General features: G+C 51.9%; 1 protein-coding gene across 3 annotated transcripts; it reads left to right on the forward strand.

The window, feature by feature from the left end:
- Positions 1–455: 455 nt before the first annotated feature.
- Positions 456–18868, forward strand: LHX9 (LIM homeobox 9). Of its 3 annotated transcripts, XM_036277609.1 has the most exons (6): positions 456–483; positions 5398–5516; positions 7362–7564; positions 8488–8843; positions 14364–14566; positions 15700–15954. In XM_036277609.1, the coding sequence occupies exons 1-6, from the start codon at positions 456–458 to the stop codon at positions 15952–15954; spliced, it is 1164 nt and encodes a 387-aa protein (XP_036133502.1). The 3 variants fall into 3 exon arrangements, with proteins under 3 accessions (XP_036133502.1, XP_036133503.1, XP_036133501.1); XM_036277610.1 differs by lacking the exons at positions 456–483; positions 15700–15954 and adding an exon at positions 18673–18868 and having other exon boundaries at positions 5343–5516; XM_036277608.1 differs by lacking the exon at positions 456–483 and having other exon boundaries at positions 5343–5516.
- Positions 18869–21186: the final 2318 nt, after the last annotated feature.

Here is a 21186-nt window from a genome sequence, read left to right on the forward strand (position 1 = left end):
AGGTGGAGGGAGCTGCTCGGGTCAGAGGTGAGGGATGAGAGAGAAGAGAGAGAGAGACAGAGAGAGGGAGAGGGAGAGGGAATTTCCCATTCAACTGTTTGTTTATTTGGATTAACAGAGGGACCCTCGGCGAGACCTAGGGACCGGCCAGCACCTCCGGCCGCCGCCCGCCCTCTCGCCGAGGACCGGGTAGTTGGGGGACCGTCCGGACCTCAAGGTAAGACCCCATGCGGGCTGCCTGGCGGGAGCAGTTTTATGCTCAGGGCGCGCGCGGAGGGCCGGACGCCCCGGAGCGTCTGGGCACTGTCTGTCCGCGGGGCCGCTGGCACCGAAGTCGCAGGGGGAGAGGTCCGAGCAACCTCGGTGGGAGGGGGCGCGCCCACCCCAGCACCCCGGCTGACGCGCGCTCTTTGCAGGGCCGCCTCCCCCGCCGCCCAGCCCCTTCGGCCGCGAGCATGCTGAACGGCGCCGCGCTGGAGGCAGGTGAGGACGCGCCAGGGTCCCTCGTTCTCTGTTCCTTTGCTGGGGTCGGCGTGCCCACCGCGCGTGTGAGTGTGTGTGTGTGCACACGCGTGTGCGCGCCTTCTTCGGGCGGAAGGGACAGGGGTGTGTATTTATCTCAGAAATTATCCTGCGCTGCGTGGGCTCTAAATACAGCCTCGCCGAGTCTCCTGCTCTGGCCTTTCTCCCGAACGTGACTCCGCAGGACGGAGGTCTCAGCGCCCGAGCCGCGCTCGGATCTTCCAGGAGAGGGGTGGGGGACAGGGGACACGGCCTCCCACCGCGTAGGGTCTCACTGGAAACGGGGCTCACGCTCATCGCTTTTGTTCACGCCAACCAGCGGACGCGGTGCGGGATGCGCCCCATTATTCGCAACGCGGCGCAGAAACGTCCGGTAAACGGGCTGCCGGTGGCAGAAGCGCGCTGGCCCGGGCTGGCGGCCGCACCCCTGTAGGAGAACCCGGGGCCCTGGGGAGCAGGGGTGTGAAGGGAGCAGGCGGCCGGTGGGGGCTTTGTGGGCGCGGAGAGGGTGTGTGGATAGGAGCGCACGGAGCTATGTGCTCCGGGCTCCCTCCTGGCAACCGAGTCCCCGGCTCAACCCCCCCCCGCCCCCTCCCCCGGTCCTGCGGGAGCCCCTCCGCGCGGGACTGTCAGAGGCACTCGGTGCGGCAGCGTCAATCTGGACCTGCCCCCCCGCTGGTGGGGAAGGTTGGCACAGAGAAACCCCTCTGTCCACCGACTGGAGGAAGACCCGGCGCCGCCCCGCCATCCACCCCCGCCCGCCCAACGCAGCTGGATGCCAGGGTTGGGTGGCACAGTGCTCGGTGCCCGGTCCCCAGCCCCAGGACAACCCTGACTCCTTGGGCCCTGGGGTGCTAACGACAGTCCCCAAAGCTGGACACTGCCTCTTCCAAACCGAGGGCACTTCTCAACCTGCTTAATGGGGTCAGGAGCAAAGATGACCTCTGCCCTTTAAAGGAACTCGGGGGCACAGGAACGTGGCCTCCAAAATTCGGGTCTAGAGAGCCCTTGAGTGCTCTCCGGGGTGCAGGTCTGCCGCTCCCAGGGAAAGCCACGCAGCTCCTCCTGCCCCTGCACCCCTCTGGGGTTTGGGCCCCAGCCCGGGACAAGGTTGTTGCCCTCGTCCTGATGGAGAATCCAGAATCTGGACCCCTCGGGCCAGCTCCGGTGCCCTGGTGGGGTCCTGCACTGCAGCGGGGTGGCGGCTGGTGGGGCAGAATGAAGAGGGTCACAGTGCCCAGCAGCACAGGAGGGCAGTGCGGGGCCAGGGTTTGGCCCCATTGCTCCGAATGGAGCTTTGGGTTCAGAGAGGAGAGAGGAGACTCCCCTGTCGTCTGGGCTGTGGGTGAGGCCGACGACATTCAGGTCGCACTAGGGGCCAGTCGTGAAAGGTGAGAGACAGAGCCACAAAGACGCTCCCTCTCGGTCAAGCGCTTACTGTCCTTGGAGAGTGAGGGGTGGCGGGAAGGGGTCCCCTTGAGTCATTTTCTGGGGCTCCAAGACTTAAAGGCTAGGACACCCCAGGTCACACACCCAATTCTTGAGGCATCCTCTCCCCCTTCCTCTCGAAGGAACGGTCGAAGGAGGCTGCGCTGCAATTTCCGCAGAACAAACAAGGACCTCCCAAAGCCTGCAGCCCCGGGCCCACCCCTGCCTCTGCAGACTTCCTGCATTGGCTGCGAAGGAGGGATCTGGGCAGTCTGCTGCTTTATGGGAAGCAGCAAACCCACGCCACGGGGTGCAGGAACTTATTACCCGACTTTTACAAGAAGAAGCCGGCAGAGCTGGGATCCCAGCCGGAAACCGTTTGCAGAAAGCGCCCCGCCCTGCTCAGTACCTGAGAGATAAATAACAAATCGGGGTGGAACCGAGGAACGAAGGAATGGACGGATGGAGGGATGGAGGGCTGCTAGGACTTCTGCCCTTGGCTGCCCTGGGCACCCTTCACCGAGTCTGGCTTTTCCCTGGAGTTGCCTGTTAAACTTTCACTTGCTTTTCACCTACTGCAAGGAGAGAGTGGTGTTCTCCGGGGTCTTTGTTATTTTTACTGAGCAGAACCCCAAATCCTAGAACAGCCCAACTGAATTCCAAACTCCCATTGGGGCAGGATGCGGGCTGGGGGCTGGGGACAAGGGTTCAGCATAGAAACTAGAGGAAGCGGGTCCCTGGGTTGAGGGCCCATGTTTACTTTCTCTTTGGAGCCCCCTTGGGTTAATGGACTGATGTTCTTCTCCAAACCCTTCCTGTTTCTCCTCCTCCTCCTCCTCCTCCTCCTCCTCCTCCTCCTCCGGCCTTAGTCCATTTGGCTGCTGACGTGTGGGAGGTGATCGCCCCTTTGTGAGGGGACCTGCTGCCTCCAAAAGGGTGGCTGCCCCAGCCCCTCCTTGGGGTCCTCGGCCGAATGCAAGGGTTCGCAGAGCTCATTGATGTCCATCCAAAGGGGCTAATTACATTACTTACAGTAAATAGCCGCCCTGCTGTCCGCGCGGGCTGCCAAAGTGAGGGGGGAGGTCGCCAGCTTAGTGCACTTGATTGGCTTCGTTTTTGTGTGAAATTGTGTTTTACGGGCTGCATTCTGGCACCCCCGACGACCGCAACAGTGTCCAATCTGCACGTAACATTGTTTCTGACCCCGGGAAAAGAGCAAGGGGAAGCGTGCAGTCTTGGGCGTCATGGAAGGTGAGTCCAACAGCTTCAGAAAACCATGTTTCAGGACAGGATGTCAGGCTCTGCACCAAGGGTGCCCTCCTTCAATTCCCTCCTCCCTCCCTTCCTCGCTCCCTCCCTCCCTCCTTCCCTCCCTCCCTTCTCCTTCCTTCCCTCCCTCCTTCCCTCCCTCCTTCCCTCCCCTCCTTCTCCCTCCTTCCCTCCCTCCCTCCTTCCCTCCCTTCCTTCCTCCCTCCTTCCCTCCCTTCCTTCTCCTTCCTTCCCTCCCTCCCTCCTTCCCTCCCTTCCTCCCTCCTTCCCTCCCTTCCTCCCTCCTTCCCTCCCTTCCTCCCTCCTTCCCTCCCTTCCTCCCTCCTTCCCTCCCTCCCTCCTTCCCTCTCTTCCTCCCTCCCTCTCTTCCTCCCTCCTTCCCTCCCTTCCTCCCTCCTTCCCTTCCTCCTCCCCCCTCTGTCCCTCCCTCTTCCGAGGTCTGGCTGCAGTTCCCAGTTGTCCCCGCAGAGGGAAGCGAGTCCACCACCAGGGGACTCCCTGAGGTCCCAGGATGTGCACGAACACCAGCCCTCGGTTCCGGGATGGCTGTGGGGACTGGTGGGACCCAGGCCGGTGAGAGGGCGGAAGGGGACGCCGGCAGCCCTGCTTCCCCTCGCTGGTTAGAGCTGGGCGGCTCCAGAGCCGCTTGTGTTGAGCCCCGAGGGGACTTCTGGTGGTTTGAATGAACCGACCGTCTCCAAGGATTGTGGACCCTTTTTAATAGGGCTGAGGAGGGGCCACCACGACCCGGAACAGAAGGAGACAGAACACTGTGGCCTCTTGTGAGGCACAGGTCAGCTCTCACCCCCCTCCACATCCTCCTAAATGTCACTGTGTCCGGTGTCTCGGGTCCCCTGTCCTGCCAGGGCAGTGGGGACAGCATGCAGTAGGGTGTGTGCCAAGCTCACAGGAGTCCCAGGTCGCTGCCCACATTGACAAGTTTCGAAGGGGACACTGGAATCACCAGCAGCTTCCCTCAGGCCTGAACGGGGTAAGAGAGAGTAATACACCTACCTGGGCACCGCCAGCTGCCTCCACATCCACACCCCCCTCCACACGAATTTCTCAAAGAAAATCTTTTTGCCAAAAGTAAACTCTAGAAACACAGCCTCTCCTAGCCTCCTTATGACTTGGGTGTGGGGGAGGGGGGGCTCCGGCCCCTGGCATCGTGGGGTCCCCAGGAGGGCAAGGCGACCTGCAGGAAGACAGTGGAAGGAGGAAGGGGATGGGGAGAAGGAGACAGGAATAACTCCACCGTTTACTTCTCTGGGGTCCTTAAACTGAGGACCGGAGGAAATCCAAAGTTTGGAGCTGACATTCTGTTTGCCTTGCGCGAAAGTCTGATGGGGAACTTGGACCAAACCGGCTGGCGCTCTGTCTCCGGCACCAGCTCGTGGACAATGAGGGCTCCTTTAAAACGTGATTACCGGGAAGTCCTAGGAGGGTGTGTGTGTGTGTGTGTGTGTGTGTGTGTGTGCACGCGCGCGCTGGGGAAGCAACTGCCCCCTCCCGGCCTCCCCCAGACCCCCCTCGGTCCTGTTTGTCCCCGCTTGCCCATCACCAGGGGGTTGAGAGGAGTATGACAGGTCTTTGTTGTCTGAATAAAAATCCGTGGCAGCTCGGGAGAGAACTCCTCCTACTAAATTATCAAAAATGGGCTGGCTCTAGTCTCTGAACAAATTGGACACAGCTCCGGCAGGAGCAGTCCCCAACCCAACCTACGGCACTGGGAACTCGCAAGTAGCCAGGGGCCGCTGAAAAGATCGCTTGTTTCTCCCCCTTTGTGTTCAACACTATTTTCTTTCCGCACCAGCCTGTGTTCCTCGCTCGCTGCAGTTGTTTTTCATTAGTAACTCGATCTCTCCGAGCCGCAGGATTCGCCTCCGTCTCCCGCCCCTCCGCCCGTGTTTGTTTTCGGCACATCTTCGGGGAGCCGCCGGGGCTTTGCTTTCTTCTTTCCCCTCGTTCTTTTTTCTTCTCCAAGCAGACCGCTTTCCACTCTGCCCGCCTCTTTCTTCTTCCCTCTCCCTCCGGCCCCGGGTCCCCGGGCTCTGCGCTCCTGCGCCGCGCAGCCTCTCGGTCCCTGCCGCGCCTTCCCTCGGATGAGCTGAGCGCGCGTGTACATGGAAATAGTGGGGTGCCGAGCAGAAGACAACGCGTGCCCCTTCCGCCCCCCAGCCATGCTCTTCCACGGGATCTCCGGAGGCCACATCCAAGGCATCATGGAGGAGATGGAGCGCAGATCCAAGACCGAGGCCCGCCTGGCCAAAGGCGCACAGCTCAACGGCCGCGACGCGGTAAGGAGGGCCCCGCGGGGTGCCGGCGCCCCGAGCGCTCTGGAGCCCCGGTTCCCGGCGGCCCAAGGAGGACGGCGGGTCGTGAGGAGACCGCGCCAGGCCAGTGGGTGGGTTTTCTCCGGTCAAATTGTCTGCGGGGCTCAGCTCCCGCCTCTCTCTGCCTTGAAATATCTCCGCTACTGAGACCGGCGCTCGCCACCCTCCGCCGCCGCTGTTCCCAGGAGAGCGGGGGAGCAGGGAGCGAGAGGGTGGGGACCTCCTCGTTTGCAGACCTCAGACTCGGGTCTCCGGGCCCCCTGGCGCCTCCCGGAGAGGGTCGCGGCCGGAGCTCCAGCTGGGCGGGCTGCGGGCTGACAGCGGCCCGGGCGTCCGGGCGACGCGGGATCGGGTAGCTCTGGTCTCGGATCTGATGCCAGGACCGTTGGAGCGGACTAGAAATGGTTGTGCCACCTCTGTTTCTCCGGACACTCGGAGCTCGGCACCCCCAACCCCAGCGACTTTCAGGGTCTCTGGCAGCTCGGCCCCTCTAGAGAGTAAGGGCCGAGCCGCGCTGCGCTCCCGGGCCAGACGCTGTACAGGGAACCGAATAAAAGCCGACGGAGCGGGGCCTTACCCGAGCCAGAACGTACCACCCTTAGACGACTGGTCCGGAGTCACCGTCACTTCTATTGATAATACTGACAGGCATGTCGGCGCCTAAAGAAAACCAGCTCAGAACTGTGAGCTGCCCCTTCCCACTTTCACCCGCGGGAAATTACAAAAGTCAGGAACCGACTGCAGGCCGGCCGGGCGCGCAGACGCAGGCACCGCTGGGGAGCTGTAGCTCGGAGCCGGTGGGCAGCCCTGCGCTCAGCCGCGGTTGGGGTCTGCCCAGCAGCCCTGGGGGTGGACGTTTCTGCATTTAAAACACGAATTCAGCGTGTGCCCCTGGTCTGAGTGAAGGGCAAAACTTTATTTTTCCAGGCCAGCCAAAGTTGGGGGGGGGGGGGAGTCCAACCCATCTCTGCTGGTCTTGAAGGAAGTGTCCGAAGGTTAGCTTTTCCTGCCCCCTTTCCTGGCCATCCTGTTTAATAGCCAAAAGCAGTATCCCGAATTTCGCGAGCCGGGCTCCCCGGTTTCCCCATCCTTAGTGGGGACACAGGAGGGTGAGCTGAATTTGACACTAAACAGATTTTCAGGACAGAAGCCTCTTGGGTCTGGTGTGCCAGGGGCACTGTGCAGAGGGGACTGGCCCAAGGGCCTTCCCTGGGAACAGGCACTTTACACCCCGAGGGGAAGAGGACCAGGTCCCTGAGAATTAGGGAAAGCCAGTTGTGCCGGAAATATCCCCATCACAACAGTGTCGACCAAATTGTGAGCTCAGGTGTAAACATCTCCCCCTTCTTTTTAATACTTATAGGAACCGAGAGAAACAGAATTGTAACATTGTTGGTTTAAAAACCATCGGTGCCGCTCGAACCTCCTTTCTGCTCCCCAATAACAATGTCCGTGGTTTTGTCTCGTGCGCGTTGAAAGCTGCACGTTTATCTCGTGACGACTCGAGTTTGGAAACACGCACCAAACTCTAATCCACGCGCGTTCAGACCTTTTTAAAAAGAGGCTCGAGGTGGCCGGCATGTCCTTAGCCGACCAGTCCCGGGAGGAAGCCGGCGGTGCCGGGGAGCAACGCAGAACCGGACTGAGCGGCACCGGGACAGTAGCAAAGGTTTCCCGACGTAGGCCTCGGCGCGGTGGCCCTGCCCCTGGCCGTGCGGCCCGAGCGCCCTGGGCAGCGCTGCCCCAACCCCGGCCCCGGCCCGGGCCCGGGCCCGCGCCCCCTCAGCGCGCTCTGTGCTCGCCTTGCAGGGCCTGCCCCCGCTGAGCCCCGAGAAGCCCGCTCTGTGCGCCGGCTGCGGAGGGAAGATCTCGGACAGGTACTACCTGCTGGCCGTGGACAAGCAGTGGCACCTGCGGTGCCTGAAGTGCTGTGAGTGCAAACTGGCCCTGGAGTCCGAGCTCACCTGCTTCGCCAAGGACGGCAGTATTTACTGCAAGGAGGACTACTACAGGTACCCGCCCACGCCCGGCACCGGCTGGCCACGAGCCGAGCCGGGGAGGCCCCTCGGCTCCCCACCTCCCGCCCCTTCGGTCCCGAAACCAGGGGAGTCCGCTGGGCACACCCCCAGTCTGCAGCCCCAGGGCGAACGGCGAGGTTGGGTGGGGTGACCCCTGCGCGCTCTGGCCCCTCGCAGCGCGCGGAGGGAGCCGGGGAAGTCCGGGCAGAGTCCATGAAGGCGTCACCCCCTCCGCGACGAAAGCGGGTATTTTTCCGTTTACTACGAACTGGGCAAGATCCGAGCCTTCGACCTGAGCTGGCGGCCCCGGCAGCAGCCGCTGAGGGTTGCGTTTTCGCGAGGGTGACGGGGGACCGTGTAAATGACCGTGAAAGGGAACGGTTGCCTTGCCGACAGCCGGGCCCCTTCGTCCCCAGCTCCGCTCCCCGCTGATGGGAACCTGCCCCCGCCTCGCGCGGCCCGGCAGGCGCGCTCGGGGCTCTTCCGCCGACGCCGCTGGTCGGGGGCGCAGGACGGCGCCGAGGGGACCCGCTCCGCGCGCAGCCGAGCCCGCGAGGCGGTTAGACAAGAATCCGCTTCGTAATCCGTGCACCGTGTTCCCTGGCTGTGCAGTGGCGTCATCTTTCCTTTCGCGGGGACTTAGCTAGTGCAGAGCTGTGTGCTTTGTTTTGTTTTTTAAAATCTCCATTTTACGGAGAAGGAAACTGAGGATCAGTTGCCCGATTCTCCTGATTTTAATATAAGGGTCTTTGTCCGGTTTATCAGAATAGGTCAATTAGCAAATAAAATCAACGGCCTGTCCTCTCCACCCGAGCCTCCGAGCTCACGCCGGGGCCCCTGTTCACTAAGCGCTCGCTCGTGGGAGGTCGCCCTTCCTTGACCTCAACCGGAGCCCTGACGCGACTGTTTCCTTCCAGAAGGTTCTCTGTGCAGAGATGTGCCCGCTGCCACCTTGGCATCTCCGCCTCCGAGATGGTCATGCGCGCCCGGGACTCCGTCTACCACCTGAGCTGCTTCACCTGCTCCACCTGCAACAAGACCCTGACCACGGGCGACCATTTTGGCATGAAGGACAGCCTGGTGTACTGCCGCGCCCACTTCGAGACCCTCTTGCAAGGGGAGTACCCGGCGCCGCTGAGCTACACAGAGCTGGCGGCCAAGGGCGGCGGCCTGGCCCTGCCCTACTTCAACGGCACCGGCACCGTGCAGAAGGGGCGGCCCCGGAAGCGGAAGAGCCCGGCGCTGGGAGTGGACATCGTCAACTACAACTCAGGTGGGTCCCTCCCGACACCCCCCTTCCCTGGACGTAGCTGCCGGAGAGCAGTCCGTGGGGCTCCGTCCTGTCCAGAGCCTGGTAGGTAGCAAGAGGCCTTTCTCACTGGTCCCTCAGATGAGTGGAAGGAGCCAGCGAGGGCGAGGAGATGTTGGAGAAGGAGAGGGGGGCGGGAGAGAGAGAAACCTTTATTTAGGTTGTGGCAAAACACGTTCAAGATCGGGGGCTGCAACTGTGACTTCTCCCCGCGGGCCACGTCCCGGTCTGGTTGCCCACGAGTTAACAAGCCCATTCGTTTCTGGCTCCCACGCCCAGCAAAACTGCCCCAGGGCGACTCCTGCGGAAGCCGCATTGTAGATCCTAGAGGAGGTTTTCCCAAATACAGAAAAAATTCTTCAGAGCCCAACCCGTCTGCCTGGAGGGGCAGAGGCTGCGGTCACCAGGCCGGAGTTAATCAGGGACACGGTTGGCAAGGGTGTGGAAACACCGAATTCCTGGTGGCGGCGAAAAGCCACTGGAGGTGGGCACCGGCGTCTGCGGTTGACCAGGCCGGCCTGCCGTTCCCGCCGCGACCAACCAGCCAGACTTCCGTGCCCTGGAAGAGCGAGAGCTTCCTCGCTCAGGCCTCCTGGGGAGGCTGACTGGTGTCCCAGGCTGCTCCCCAGGCCTCACCCATACTTCTGTTTTAATTAAAAGCAAACCGTAGGCACAGGCCACAGAGCCCTCTCCCTTGCTGTTGGGGACACACCGTCAGTAACCGTCTCTCTGACTCACCTACGTGCTCTCCTTGGTAGTCTGCCCGCCCCTCCACCGCTCAGGTGAGGATGGTGGCAGGTCTGAGGACCACAGTCAAACTCTGAGTAGGACGGAAGCTCTTTTGCAAGCCCCAGCCACTGGGAAAAGGGGTTTCAGGTGGCCTTGGCCAACTTTGGGGAGCCTGGGACCAGCCCTGTTAATGTGACTCCCCACACCCTGGTCCAGCCAGGCTGGGAAACTCAGGGGGCAGCAGACTCCGGCCAGTGGCCACTGCTCTCTAGGAAGGGACCTTGGGGACCTCGCTGCGACACCCCCGCTGGCAGCATGAGCTCCCAGATACCCGCTGGAGCTTGGACATCCCAGAGCACACACGGACATGCTAGTTGTCTCTTCTAGTCCCCAAAGTCACAAAGCCAGAGCGGCGAGTGGCAGCTAAGAGTCCTGCTTCTAGGAGCCCAGACTTTTCAGGATTGAACCTGCTGACATCATGGGCTCCCCCCACTCCAGCCTCTGTTCTTCTCCCTCCTGGGTTCTGGGCTGACTTAACTGAAGGCGACGCATCCATTCGGGCACCCTGCGCCCCAAGGAGAGCGGGGATCAGGGGAGCGCAGCTGCAGTTGTCCCGAGGGTTTCACGGCAGGGTCACTGGGCGAAGGGAAAAGGGCCGGCCGGCTCCGTGAAAGTCCAGCCAGGTGGGTTTGTGTCAGGGTGGCGGGTGTCCCCGGGTTTTGCCAACGCCCCGCAGAGGGTCATGGCCTCACGCTCTTTCCACTGCGCCCTGGCCAGGGCTTTGGTCTAAGGCCACTTCGCTCAGTGCGCTTACTTGGTCTCTTTTGATGCGTGGCTCCCCGGGCAAGACAAGCTGGACAGTAATTGTTCTGTATTAATAGAAGATGACACATCGGAATCCTGAACCACTCACCAAGGCTCTAGTGCCCTAATGAGAGAGAGAGAGAGAGAGAGAGAGAGAGAGAGAGAGAGGCTACCAGTCCTTTGGAAAGAGGGGATCTCTGAGCTCCCTGGAAAGTCCAGAAGGGTGAAGGACATTTCTCGCCAAAAGGAGGCCAGCCTGCCTTTTCGCTTGTTTATTTAATTTAATGAGCTCGATTTGATGTTTCTTTGGATCCCACTTTATGTTAGACAGACCCAAGCAACTCTAAGAACAGCAGGATTTTGCAGCGAGCACACATGTGTTACTTTGAAAGAATGACATTTTCCTTCCATGCTGGCCTTCAGTTTGTGGGTTCGCGCTGCTCCAAGGTTATTGAGGTTGATGCTTCTTTGCTCAGGAAGGAGGAAAGACTTGCGGAGGCCTCCCTGACCCCAAGGAGTTGGTACATCGCTAGACCAGATGCCTCTTAATTAACCCACCCATCCTCCCCAGACTTTCCCCAGAGACCCGGGTAAATAGTATCTAGTTCTTCAATATCAGCTGAAAATAATCTAGAGAAATGGGGTTAAAGATGTGAATCTAATGCCAGTCTGTCACAACACTAGTCTAAGAAATGCTTCGGTGAATTATTCAGGGAATTAAAAACATGCAAATGTAGAAAATAGAATGACCCACAGTTGGAGTTCCCTTTCTCGGGTTTTCCTTGGATCTTATGTCGCCATCTCTGCTTCATGTGAATTAGGCTCGGGGAGAGCACTGTTGATGCTAAACAAATATAATTTGTATGTTGACACATTTTCAAAAACATGTACAGGAAATCTGTTTATGATTTGCGGATTCCAGAGAAGATGTGAAAGTTGGCAAGGATCAGTTCGTGCAAATACCTTTTAATGAGAATATCCCTAATTTAGTTCTAGTTCCTGCAAATGGGCAGATATCGTAGAAAGAGACTTGGGAAATTTATTTGGAATGCTTGGTGGAAATAAGACCCTCCTGGGGTGGAAGGATTTAGTCTAGGGTAGGCAGTCTTTTCTGGGTACTTGAGCATTAATTGAGAGACAACATTTTTTGCCACTTCTTAAAATCTCCCTTGCTTGGGTTCTTTTTTTTTGCTTCCAAATTTCAGAAGCTCCTGGTAGCTGTTAAATTAGCCTGGCACTGACCCCTAGTGGTCTCTCAGGGATCAGTTACTTTTCAGAAGGTTCCTTCAGCACAGAAACTCTATTTAGCATAGGTGACCATTTCATAAGTGATAAAATAGTTAGATCTTCTCGTTAACGTTGTAACGCCAGCTGTGTGCTTAGAGATGTATGTTTAAGACAGTTTTTAAAAGAGTTATCATTTCATCTCATAAATCAGGGGGGGAAACCCCCGTGGCATTGGAAGTAGACCCAGGAGACACACAATCATTGGCTAGTTTACATAAAGCATTTGTAGTTACACACAAGTCATTTAGGAGAACGCACTGAGCCGCTCTGCTGGTGAAATAGATCGCTCTATTAAGTTGAATAATGTACATGGTACACAGACAATCATATATAGTTATATCTGTTCAATAAAGTGCTAACAATCTCCTTACACACTGAATTGTATTCTGTGTGAAAACAAGACCCATCATTGTGTTCAAGGCACTAAAATTCTCTGCTCGTGAAAAACTCATCAATAACGGAAATAGAACGCATATTCGGAGAAGCAGTTTTATCAAACCTTCCTATAATTATTTTTCACACACTTCGTTTTAAAGGCTAATGAGCATGTAGATAGGAATCAAACTCGTTTCTAAAAAAATGTGGCTTTGGGGAGGGAAGTGGCAAAGGGCTTGATTAAACACAAGTTAAGTGTTCTATCCCAAGTGGAATATTCAATTTAATGTGCTATTCAGGAGACGTTGCATGTTATGTGTGATGGGAATGAAATCTTAGTGGAAGAAGTCGCAGTGACGGAGGTGTGCCTCTTTGACCATTTCGTTGTGGGTACATTTACAATCTGGCTGTGAAATATAGCTCAGTTAACTGGAGATAAGTATAGTTTTATGGTGGGTCATAAGATGCTGTTTCATCCATTGGAGGATATAAAAGTGCAATTCTGTTGGATATTTGAACTTGACATATCCCCACTGGGCTGAGATAGGATAAAATTCAAAGTATGTTCTCTGTCTTATCTCTGGGCATACCTTGCCCTTGTTGATGGGGCTTAAAAAGTCTGTGGCTAACATATGAATGTATGTATCTAACTTAGATTCCATTTCAAGCTGGCTTGATTTTGCAACAATATTCACAGTTTTGTTCATGGCCAAAGATGCAAAGTCTTGACTACATGCTTGCTGAGCTCCTGGATGCATACTAGACTTAGGAGACTCGAAGGTCAATGAATTCACCTGCTCTGTGGCCCTCCTGTTTATGTACCTTTTGGAAATATAAACAAAGGAGACATTAGTTCGTGCCTAGCCTAGTTACATGGGGAGAGTTTCTTGTTAAATGCATTTCGTGCTGTGGCTGACCTCTTGCTGGTGTATTACTGAACTACTGTTTCTGTATATCTGCAGGTTTACTGAAAAAAATTTTTTTAAAAGTAATTCTAACCAGAGCATAGCAGGCAGATAATATTTTACCAAGCAGAATGGAAGAGCTGATAGTAAGAGATACCTCACTTTCTTCACCATTCAAGCCTACCCTCTCTCCCCAGTGATGTGATGAGGTTGATTTTAGATATTCTATTAGAATTCACTAACGTTCGGGCTAGTCAGATCGGAATATACATCAGATAAATGTCTGAAATAAGGTTTACAGAAAAAATAATTGCCATGCCCTGTAAGTCGTGAAGTTGGCCGAACCAGTAAACATTTAGCAAGATGTTTCCATTTTGTAATCATATTTACTATGTAGAACCAGCAGGTTATTGGAAATGACCTTTCAAATGCTTTATATCCCTGAAATAATGACTTTCAGGCTGTTTGCAAAGGCCGGGCTGTTTCTCCCTCAGGAGGGCTTTGCAAGGAGAGAGGAGATGCCACCCACTTTGTGCCAGGCCAGCCAGGGGCACCTCTCAAATCCCTCTCACACCATCCAGAGCAACAGGGGCCAAGATGGGAACCTAGAAATGAGCCTCCTCTGTGCTTGTGATCTGTGACCTACAGGCACTGACCAGGAGACCAGTCGGGCTCCCTCCCTTCCAGAAATATTTATGAAAACAACCCCAAGGAAAAACGACGTGCTGCCTGGAATAGCCCTCTACGTCCGTTAACCACTTACAGCTCAAAACCCTCGAAAAATAACATTCTTGTGATTACATAAGAAATCTATACATTTTTAGTATGTAACGTTCCCCCTTCTCCCGGCGCTGTTTAACTTCTTCCTGATGGAGAAAGTTGTAGAAATATCAGAAAAGACTAAAACTTGGCACGGACTTAGCTGGTGAGCTCTCAGAAACCCCCGGATTTGAGAGAGTTGAAACGAGCGGTTTGCATGGCCCCCCTGACATGAAGACAGCCTCCTGAGAGTGGGTGTCATCGCCCAAAGACCGACACAATGTGGAGTCTCTAAAGACTGTGCATAAATGTATTAGAAAAGGGTTTTTCTTTTTTGCAGACTTCTCTCGCTTCCACAAGAACAGCTATTCCTGTTAAGTTTTCCTAGCAACCATGAAGCAAAACAGGAGCAGTATCTAATGTTTTTCTATGACATAAACCTCCGTTGCATCCACCGAGGCAGGCTGGTCGGGCTGGCTTTGGCAAGTGACCCCTTTCTGCGGCCTGGCGACCGCTCCTGGGGGGCTGGCAGCCTTTTGCAGGGCTGTTGACCGTCGCAGCAACGTCCTCCAGGCCACGCAGGTGTCCCCACTGAGCACTGGCTTGTTCCCTGTGCCCCCGGCAGGTTGTAACGAGAACGAGGCCGACCACCTGGACCGCGACCAGCAGCCCTACCCACCGTCCCAGAAGACGAAGCGCATGCGCACCTCCTTCAAGCATCACCAGCTCCGCACCATGAAGTCCTACTTCGCCATCAACCACAACCCGGACGCCAAGGACCTCAAGCAGCTGGCTCAGAAAACAGGCCTCACCAAGAGGGTGTTGCAGGTAAGAGGCTCCGTCATTCGTGTGTACACAACCTCCTCCCCTTACCAGTGACGACAGTTCTCTCCCCTGTCGGAGGGATACAGATATTTCCTTCGGGGTCTCCGTCGGGGTCCTGAGATTTCGCAGGGGCTCCCGGGAAGGTGCCCCCAGAGAGAGCCAGGGTCTTTAAAAATGCAGCCACGTTCTCCCCAGAGATGGAGAGAGGGGTCCCCCGAAGCCAGCACAGCTCGCCCACGGGTCCGCAGACCTCAGGGATACTGTTTGCCAAGATGTGGCTGTCGAGGGCCCCTTTCAAGCCGGGGTCCCTGCATAGACTCGTGGGCGACCTGCCGGGCGGTCTGATCAGCACACTCTCGGCAGCTCCCTCCCCGGTTCTGATCTTCCAAGTTCAGTTCGACCCCTTTTTTCAACCCCCCGCCCCCAAGCCGCAGTGTCGGGTCAACCAGCGGGAGCAGGTATTTTCCATCGCAACGAACCGCATTTCGAAAGCAAACGCTGGGGTTAGATCGGCTGGCCAGTTGCTTTCCTGAGCTCAGCAGGTCGCGGCGGGTCGAGGCTCTCCCGGGGCCCTGTTCCCGGGGCCCTGTTCCCGGCGCAGGGACAAACCGCAGGCACTCAGAACCCCCGCCAACCCGTTCGGGGCTGTTTGGGGTGTGCTGGGCCGGGAAGTCTTTCCTGTGCCAAGGAGACCTGCCACGTGCCAGACTCGAGAACAGCTTGAAGTCGGGTTCAGGGACGTTCACTTCCTAGGAGCGGTTCTTGACTAGGAGTACCCCGCTGCTCCTCATTCTCAGAAGACGCCGCTTGGTGACCCAGGTGTTTCCCCTCTCTCTCCATGGCATCACGTCCGTGGTGTCTGGACGCAGACGCCCGGCCCAGAGGGCCCTTGGTGGTGCTGGGCGGAGTGTGCGATCTGACAGAATAGCTAGAACGTTACTTGGATGAGTCTGTTGTAAAAAGAAAAAAAGGCCCTTCTCTTCCAAGAAAAAGAAACAATTATATTTAAATAGATATATATATGCACCCCCCCCCCAAATAAAAAAGGAGAAAAAAAAAGGAAAGAGAGAGAGAGAGAAAAAAAAAGAAGCCTCAACATAAACATCGGTAAAGAATCCATTGGGATTGGTTTGCAGGTTTGGTTCCAAAACGCACGAGCCAAATTCAGAAGGAACCTTTTGCGGCAGGAGAATGGGGGTGTTGATAAAGCCGATGGCCCGTCGCTTCCAGCGCCGCCCCCCGCCGACGGTGCGCTCTCTCCGCCCGGCGCAGCGACCACTTTAACAGACCTGACCAATCCCACTATCTCTGTAGTGACAGCCGTGACCTCTAACGTGGACAGCCGCGACCCCGGGAGCCCCTCACAGACCACCTTAACGAACCTTTTCTAACATTGGTTTTTCTAAATGCTTCCTCTGCTTTTTATTCTTATTCTAATTATTATTATTTTATTATTGACAAGACCTTCCCCTCCCCCCACCCCACCCCCCACCCCGCAAGGTATTTGGGAACTAAAACAGCTTGGTGTGGAGCATCAGCAGCCGCTTGGCGGATGAGTTTACAGTATTGTCTCCTTTACAAAGTGTATTTTTTTTTTTTTTTTTGGTCTACAAAGTGTATTTGGATTCTTTCTTTAAGTAATCAGATCTTTCAGTTGGTAAGGGGAGTTTTTGAATCATCTAAGTGCCCTTTAAAATTGTATGTTACTTATTTCTGCAATCTCGAAGGGGGGAAAAAGAGTTGGTATTTTGATGGGCAAAAAAAATCATATTCCCACTTAAATGATTAGGTTGATCAAGTTCCAGATAGGCCATTAAAGCTCTTTATGAAATCTTGCCATTGTATGTATACTTATGGAATTTTGAAAGCTTCACATTTTTAAAAAATTTAAAATGGGACAAAAAGTGTTTTTGTTACTCCTTTTTCTTACAAATGGGAAATATGATAAACAAAAGCACTAACTGTAGCAGCTCAAATACAGAAGATTAATTAGATTTATGAGGTTGGACATCTATTCCAGGAATGTGACTCTCCATTTTCCTGGGGTTGAACATCCCAACAGAACTTTCATTAGTTATTTGCTTTTCGGCGTTTGAACAATACAAACTCCCTATGTTTCCACCAAATTCCAACTAGAATTTGAAATCCTACACTTTTAACCTTCCAAAGCTACAAATAGTACTTGTCAAACCATTCTTTCTAAATTATCCCCCCCCCCCCCAGGGAAAGTGGAAATAAGCAAAATATAATTTTTTAAGAAGTCAATAAAAATTAGCATAAATTAATTCATAGCTCTATTAACTGGCTTCAGTTGTACCATGATATTATCTGGCATTCTATATGAAAAATGTTTAAGAAAACAAACAAACAAAAACCTTAGTAGACTAATACCAACAATGAGAATCCTTTGGTTTGGTTTTGCTTTGCTCTTACCTTGTCACAGGTTGGTATATTGGTCAGAAAACTCTCCTGACCGTAGAGATTTGAAGTCATTAGTCTTAACATAGATAAACTCAGAGGCCTCATGGATGCTGATCTGAATATATTTCCTAGTTTACAGTAGCTTTTTTTTTTTCTTTTAATTGAAGCTAAAATCTTAATGGTCTGGGCAGTGGTGAATGTTCATCTATATGCTTCCGTTGTAGTTAAATACCAATTAGATTGTGGATTTCCTAAAAAAAACAAAAAGAAACAAAAAAAAAACTAAAAATAAAATAAGAAGTCAAGATATATGTCTTGCTTTAGTGAATTGTTAAGAATAACTTTGCACATATTCACCACTTTTTGGACCCCTAAAATCTCCTCTGGTGGTCGAAGTGGCTATTTCATAGATTTTAAAGGTGTCCTTCTGGCTGTATAGACGTGTGGTTACATATTGACAGCTCACTGCCCACATTAAAGTGCATTATTGTAACTTTTGCTCAGGGTCTTTAGAAAATTAGCACAGAAAGTAGCTTATTTTTTAAGAAAAAAAAAAAAGATGATGGAAGATAAGTTAACACTGTAACAGAAGAAAGGTATGATCGCCATTATATATTTAGCAAGTGTGGTTATCATCTTCTATGGAGCTTAAACCTTGACTTTTCGTATTTCTATTACATTTTGGGCATTTACCACTAACCAGACCAAACAACCTTGGTAAGGCTGAGATCTTATTAATACACTTTTACAGGTAAAATATTGATACTTATAAATTTTGTTCTTTGACAGAACAATATATGGTACTATAGATCTACTTTATTAAGTAGACTAATTATAACTCAGTTCTCCTATGTGCCTTATGCTATAACTTGGAAGTAAGTTTGTGAAAAATCAGGATATATGTGTTGTTTGTTAAATTAACTGTTTTCAGCCCTTTGACACCTCACTAGTTTTGTACTGTTTACCTCTTATTTCTGAAACTTTTTATGGTGTATCCTGTTAGAGGGACGAACATGTCATAGAAAGCAGTGAGCACTCTCAGATATAGTTGATAAATTCAATAATCTTATATATTGAGCTTCGTGTTTATAGTACAGTGAGTGGTCTAGCAAAGCTGTCCATGTTTCTTTGTTTATTGATAAACGCATTGTATAGAAACTATTTCCCCTAAATATTTATGGACCAAACAATTGTGATTTATCCTATTAAATTTGTGTGAATAAACCATTTTGAATCTAAGGAGTTTTATTTCCCATCAGTTTTATTTAAGGTTGAACTGAACCAGTGTGTTTCCAATGTCTATACGTAAAAGCTGTTAAAGTAGTAATACAAAAGTGTTTACTATTCAGAAATACAAATAGCATTGAGACTTCCAAACCTCTGATTCATTTTAAATGTACACACCATTGCATAGGCAGTGTAAGTCAACTTAGAATTGCCTTTAAATCTATTTTCTTAGAATAAAAGTAATGCCCCATGCATTTGACTCAGCCCAAGTTCTAGAATTAAAAAATAAAAGAGAGATACTAGAAAAAGTAATTGCATGAGAAGAAACCTGAGATATGATTAAGATTTAATGTTAGGTCTATTGAGCACCAATGGATATTTGTAAATCTAAATAGAAATTGCAGACCCCTAAAAGCCAAGTTGCTCTGTAGTTAATAAATTGTCACTATGATTTTTTTCAGGGAGAACAAATCTTGGGGCATTACAGCCAAACATCCCGACGTTTGAAAATTCCCTAAAGTATTAAAAGAAGGGGAAAGTTTGATCGGAAATCCACAGCAGTGAAGACAAAGACAATATTAGGTTATGATAATCACACATTCTAAAATCTATTGAGCCAAAACAAACAAACAAACAAACAAACACAAAAAGCGAGCGAGCGAGCGAGCGAGACTTAAATGTCATCTATTGATTGTTAACAACAATTCTGTTCCTTATGGTCTCTGACACAGACAGAGGCTTGAAGTTATGTGGTTTCCCACAGAAGGAGGGAAAGTGTGTATAAACAGAGCAACCTGGCAGTAATATGCCCACCCCATATTTGAAGCAGATTATTATCGGAAAGAAAAAAAAAAATGTCCACACATCTGCCAAGCACAGTGGTTGTGAAGTCCTAAGCCTTCATGTCACCCGCTGGCGAATGGGTGTTGGTCCTACCTGTTAATGGCATTTTCCAGTTGTAAATTCAGAGCAAAGCTGTTGCTCACCTGGGAGTTGAGGGATCAAAACCCAGTAATTTTAGTCTTTTGTTTATTCCTTCCTTTTTAGACAGAACCCTCTGCATGCATCTTTCCACCTGTCACTCTGTATGATGACTCCTCTTTGCTGTTTCTTGTATGATAAATAGCTTTCACGAATAAACATTTTATTTGATGCAAACATAGTTAACTTTATGTTAAAGACACACTGTTGGAATTAATTTTTTAACACTGTCTTAAGAGGCAGCACAATGCATTGCCAAGTCATTATCCTTAGAACAAACAGTACCACGAGGTTCAATTCTGGTAGTCGAGGATAAAATTGCTTACGCAGTTTTTAACTTTTCATGACTTCATATTGTATCACTTGAAATGTATCAGAAAGAAAAAAAAAACTAAATCACAATGAAATAAACTTAGAAGAAACGATCATGTAAAATTTCAGCAACTTTTTTAGATTATTAGGGTAAAATTTACAGAGCCTCTGTAAATTTACATGTTCACTATGCAATGAGCAAATTTATTGACGTATACAAATATACTCTGAATTATGCAAAGATCCAATCCTTGCCTAGTTTCAATTACACAGAATGTTACAAACAAAAGAGCAAGTGGAAAGAGAAACACATATTTAGGAATGAGGTGTTGTGGGTTTTGTTTTTTTTTTAATTGTTAAAGGGAATATTTGAAGAAAGAATTTTTTAACGATTCCTATTTAGCTGTATATCCAAAGCAGATGTTAAACAAGTTAGCATATAACTTTCCAGAAAATTTTTCATTATGATGAAGTTTTTATTATATACAAATGAACCCTATGTAAATGATGTAACTTTTATGAATGACAGACATTAAATATTTCACTTACATGTATCCTCAGAATTTTGAATGTTTTCTTAAATGCTCTCACTTCCTGAATACTGAAAAAGGAAAAAAATAAAAATAAAGAAAGAAAGAAGCGATGCACCGTGACAAGTAGACCCTTCCGAGTCCTCACATAGCATGCTGGTTCTGTTGGTAACCCGATGTGTATGCCTCCTTGGCCCTCACCCACAGTTTTAGCAACTTCAGTAGATTTTCTCAGACATTCCCAGCCCGGTGGTTGGAATCCCTGTCCTCCAGCTTTGCCTCTTGACCCCTTTTCCACCACCGATGGCGGTTTTGTTTCGGAATCTTTGGGAACCTCACCTGGTCCTACAGACGTTTGAATATTTGTCTGGTATGTGAGATTCAGGGGGGGCGGCCCGACAGGGAAGCCCTACCAGAAAGTAGACATCTGAGAAAGATGATCTGAACTGGAAACAGGCACGGTTGTTACCATGAAAGCGACAGTGACGTGAGCGGGAAGGGACAGCAGGTGACGGACTCAGAGGTCTGGTCCACCACGTCCAGCCTCTCAGCCCGGGCCTGCACACGTTCTCCCGGGCACAGCGGTGGGGGACCGTGGATGTCCTGGTAGGAATCAGAACACTAGGTTTTCATAACTTCTACCTCCCGGATGCCTGGGTTAGTCTTGCTTCTGGCAAACTGGTCTTGGGCAAAAAAAAAAAAATTTACTGTGAGTATCTGTCTGCTTTGGTTTGGTGGCACCTTAATGCTGACATAGAGTGGATAGGTTTTCTTATACCTCAAACCGGGATCAAACTCCCTAATACAGCACCCAAAGCAAACGCTTTTAAATGCTTTTCGGTGACTTTTCATCCCCGAGACGAGATAGCTTTATTTAACACAACCCCGTGGAGACCTATGCACGTTCTTCTCCAATAACCATTCCTGGAGCCAAGCGGTTTGGAAGCCACAGAGAAATAGGGTCTGTGTCAGGGTGACGGCAAGGTGTCGCCTGGACAGTGTCAGAGGGGGACTTTCTGGAGTGGAATCGCGGGGTCCCGGCATTCTAGGCTCTGAAGGAAACTTCGGCGGATAATCCCACTGTTATAACAAATAGATGTAAACACCCAATTGTGTATGGGGTTTGGCCATTTAATTGTCAACTACATTAGA

Source organism: Molossus molossus, unplaced genomic scaffold, assembly GCF_014108415.1.
Source record: "Molossus molossus isolate mMolMol1 unplaced genomic scaffold, mMolMol1.p scaffold_m16_p_23, whole genome shotgun sequence".
Lineage (NCBI taxonomy): Eukaryota > Metazoa > Chordata > Mammalia > Chiroptera > Molossidae > Molossus > Molossus molossus.

Coding starts and splice junctions, on each gene's coding strand:
- LHX9 (XM_036277608.1), top strand. CDS start 5,343: ATGGAAATAGTGGGGTGCCGAGCAGAAGACAACGCGTGCCCCTTCCGC. Junction 7,565..8,487: donor TGCAAGGAGGACTACTACAG/GTACCCGCCCAC, acceptor GTTTCCTTCCAG/AAGGTTCTCTGTGCAGAGAT. Junction 14,567..15,699: donor TCACCAAGAGGGTGTTGCAG/GTAAGAGGCTCC, acceptor ATTGGTTTGCAG/GTTTGGTTCCAAAACGCACG.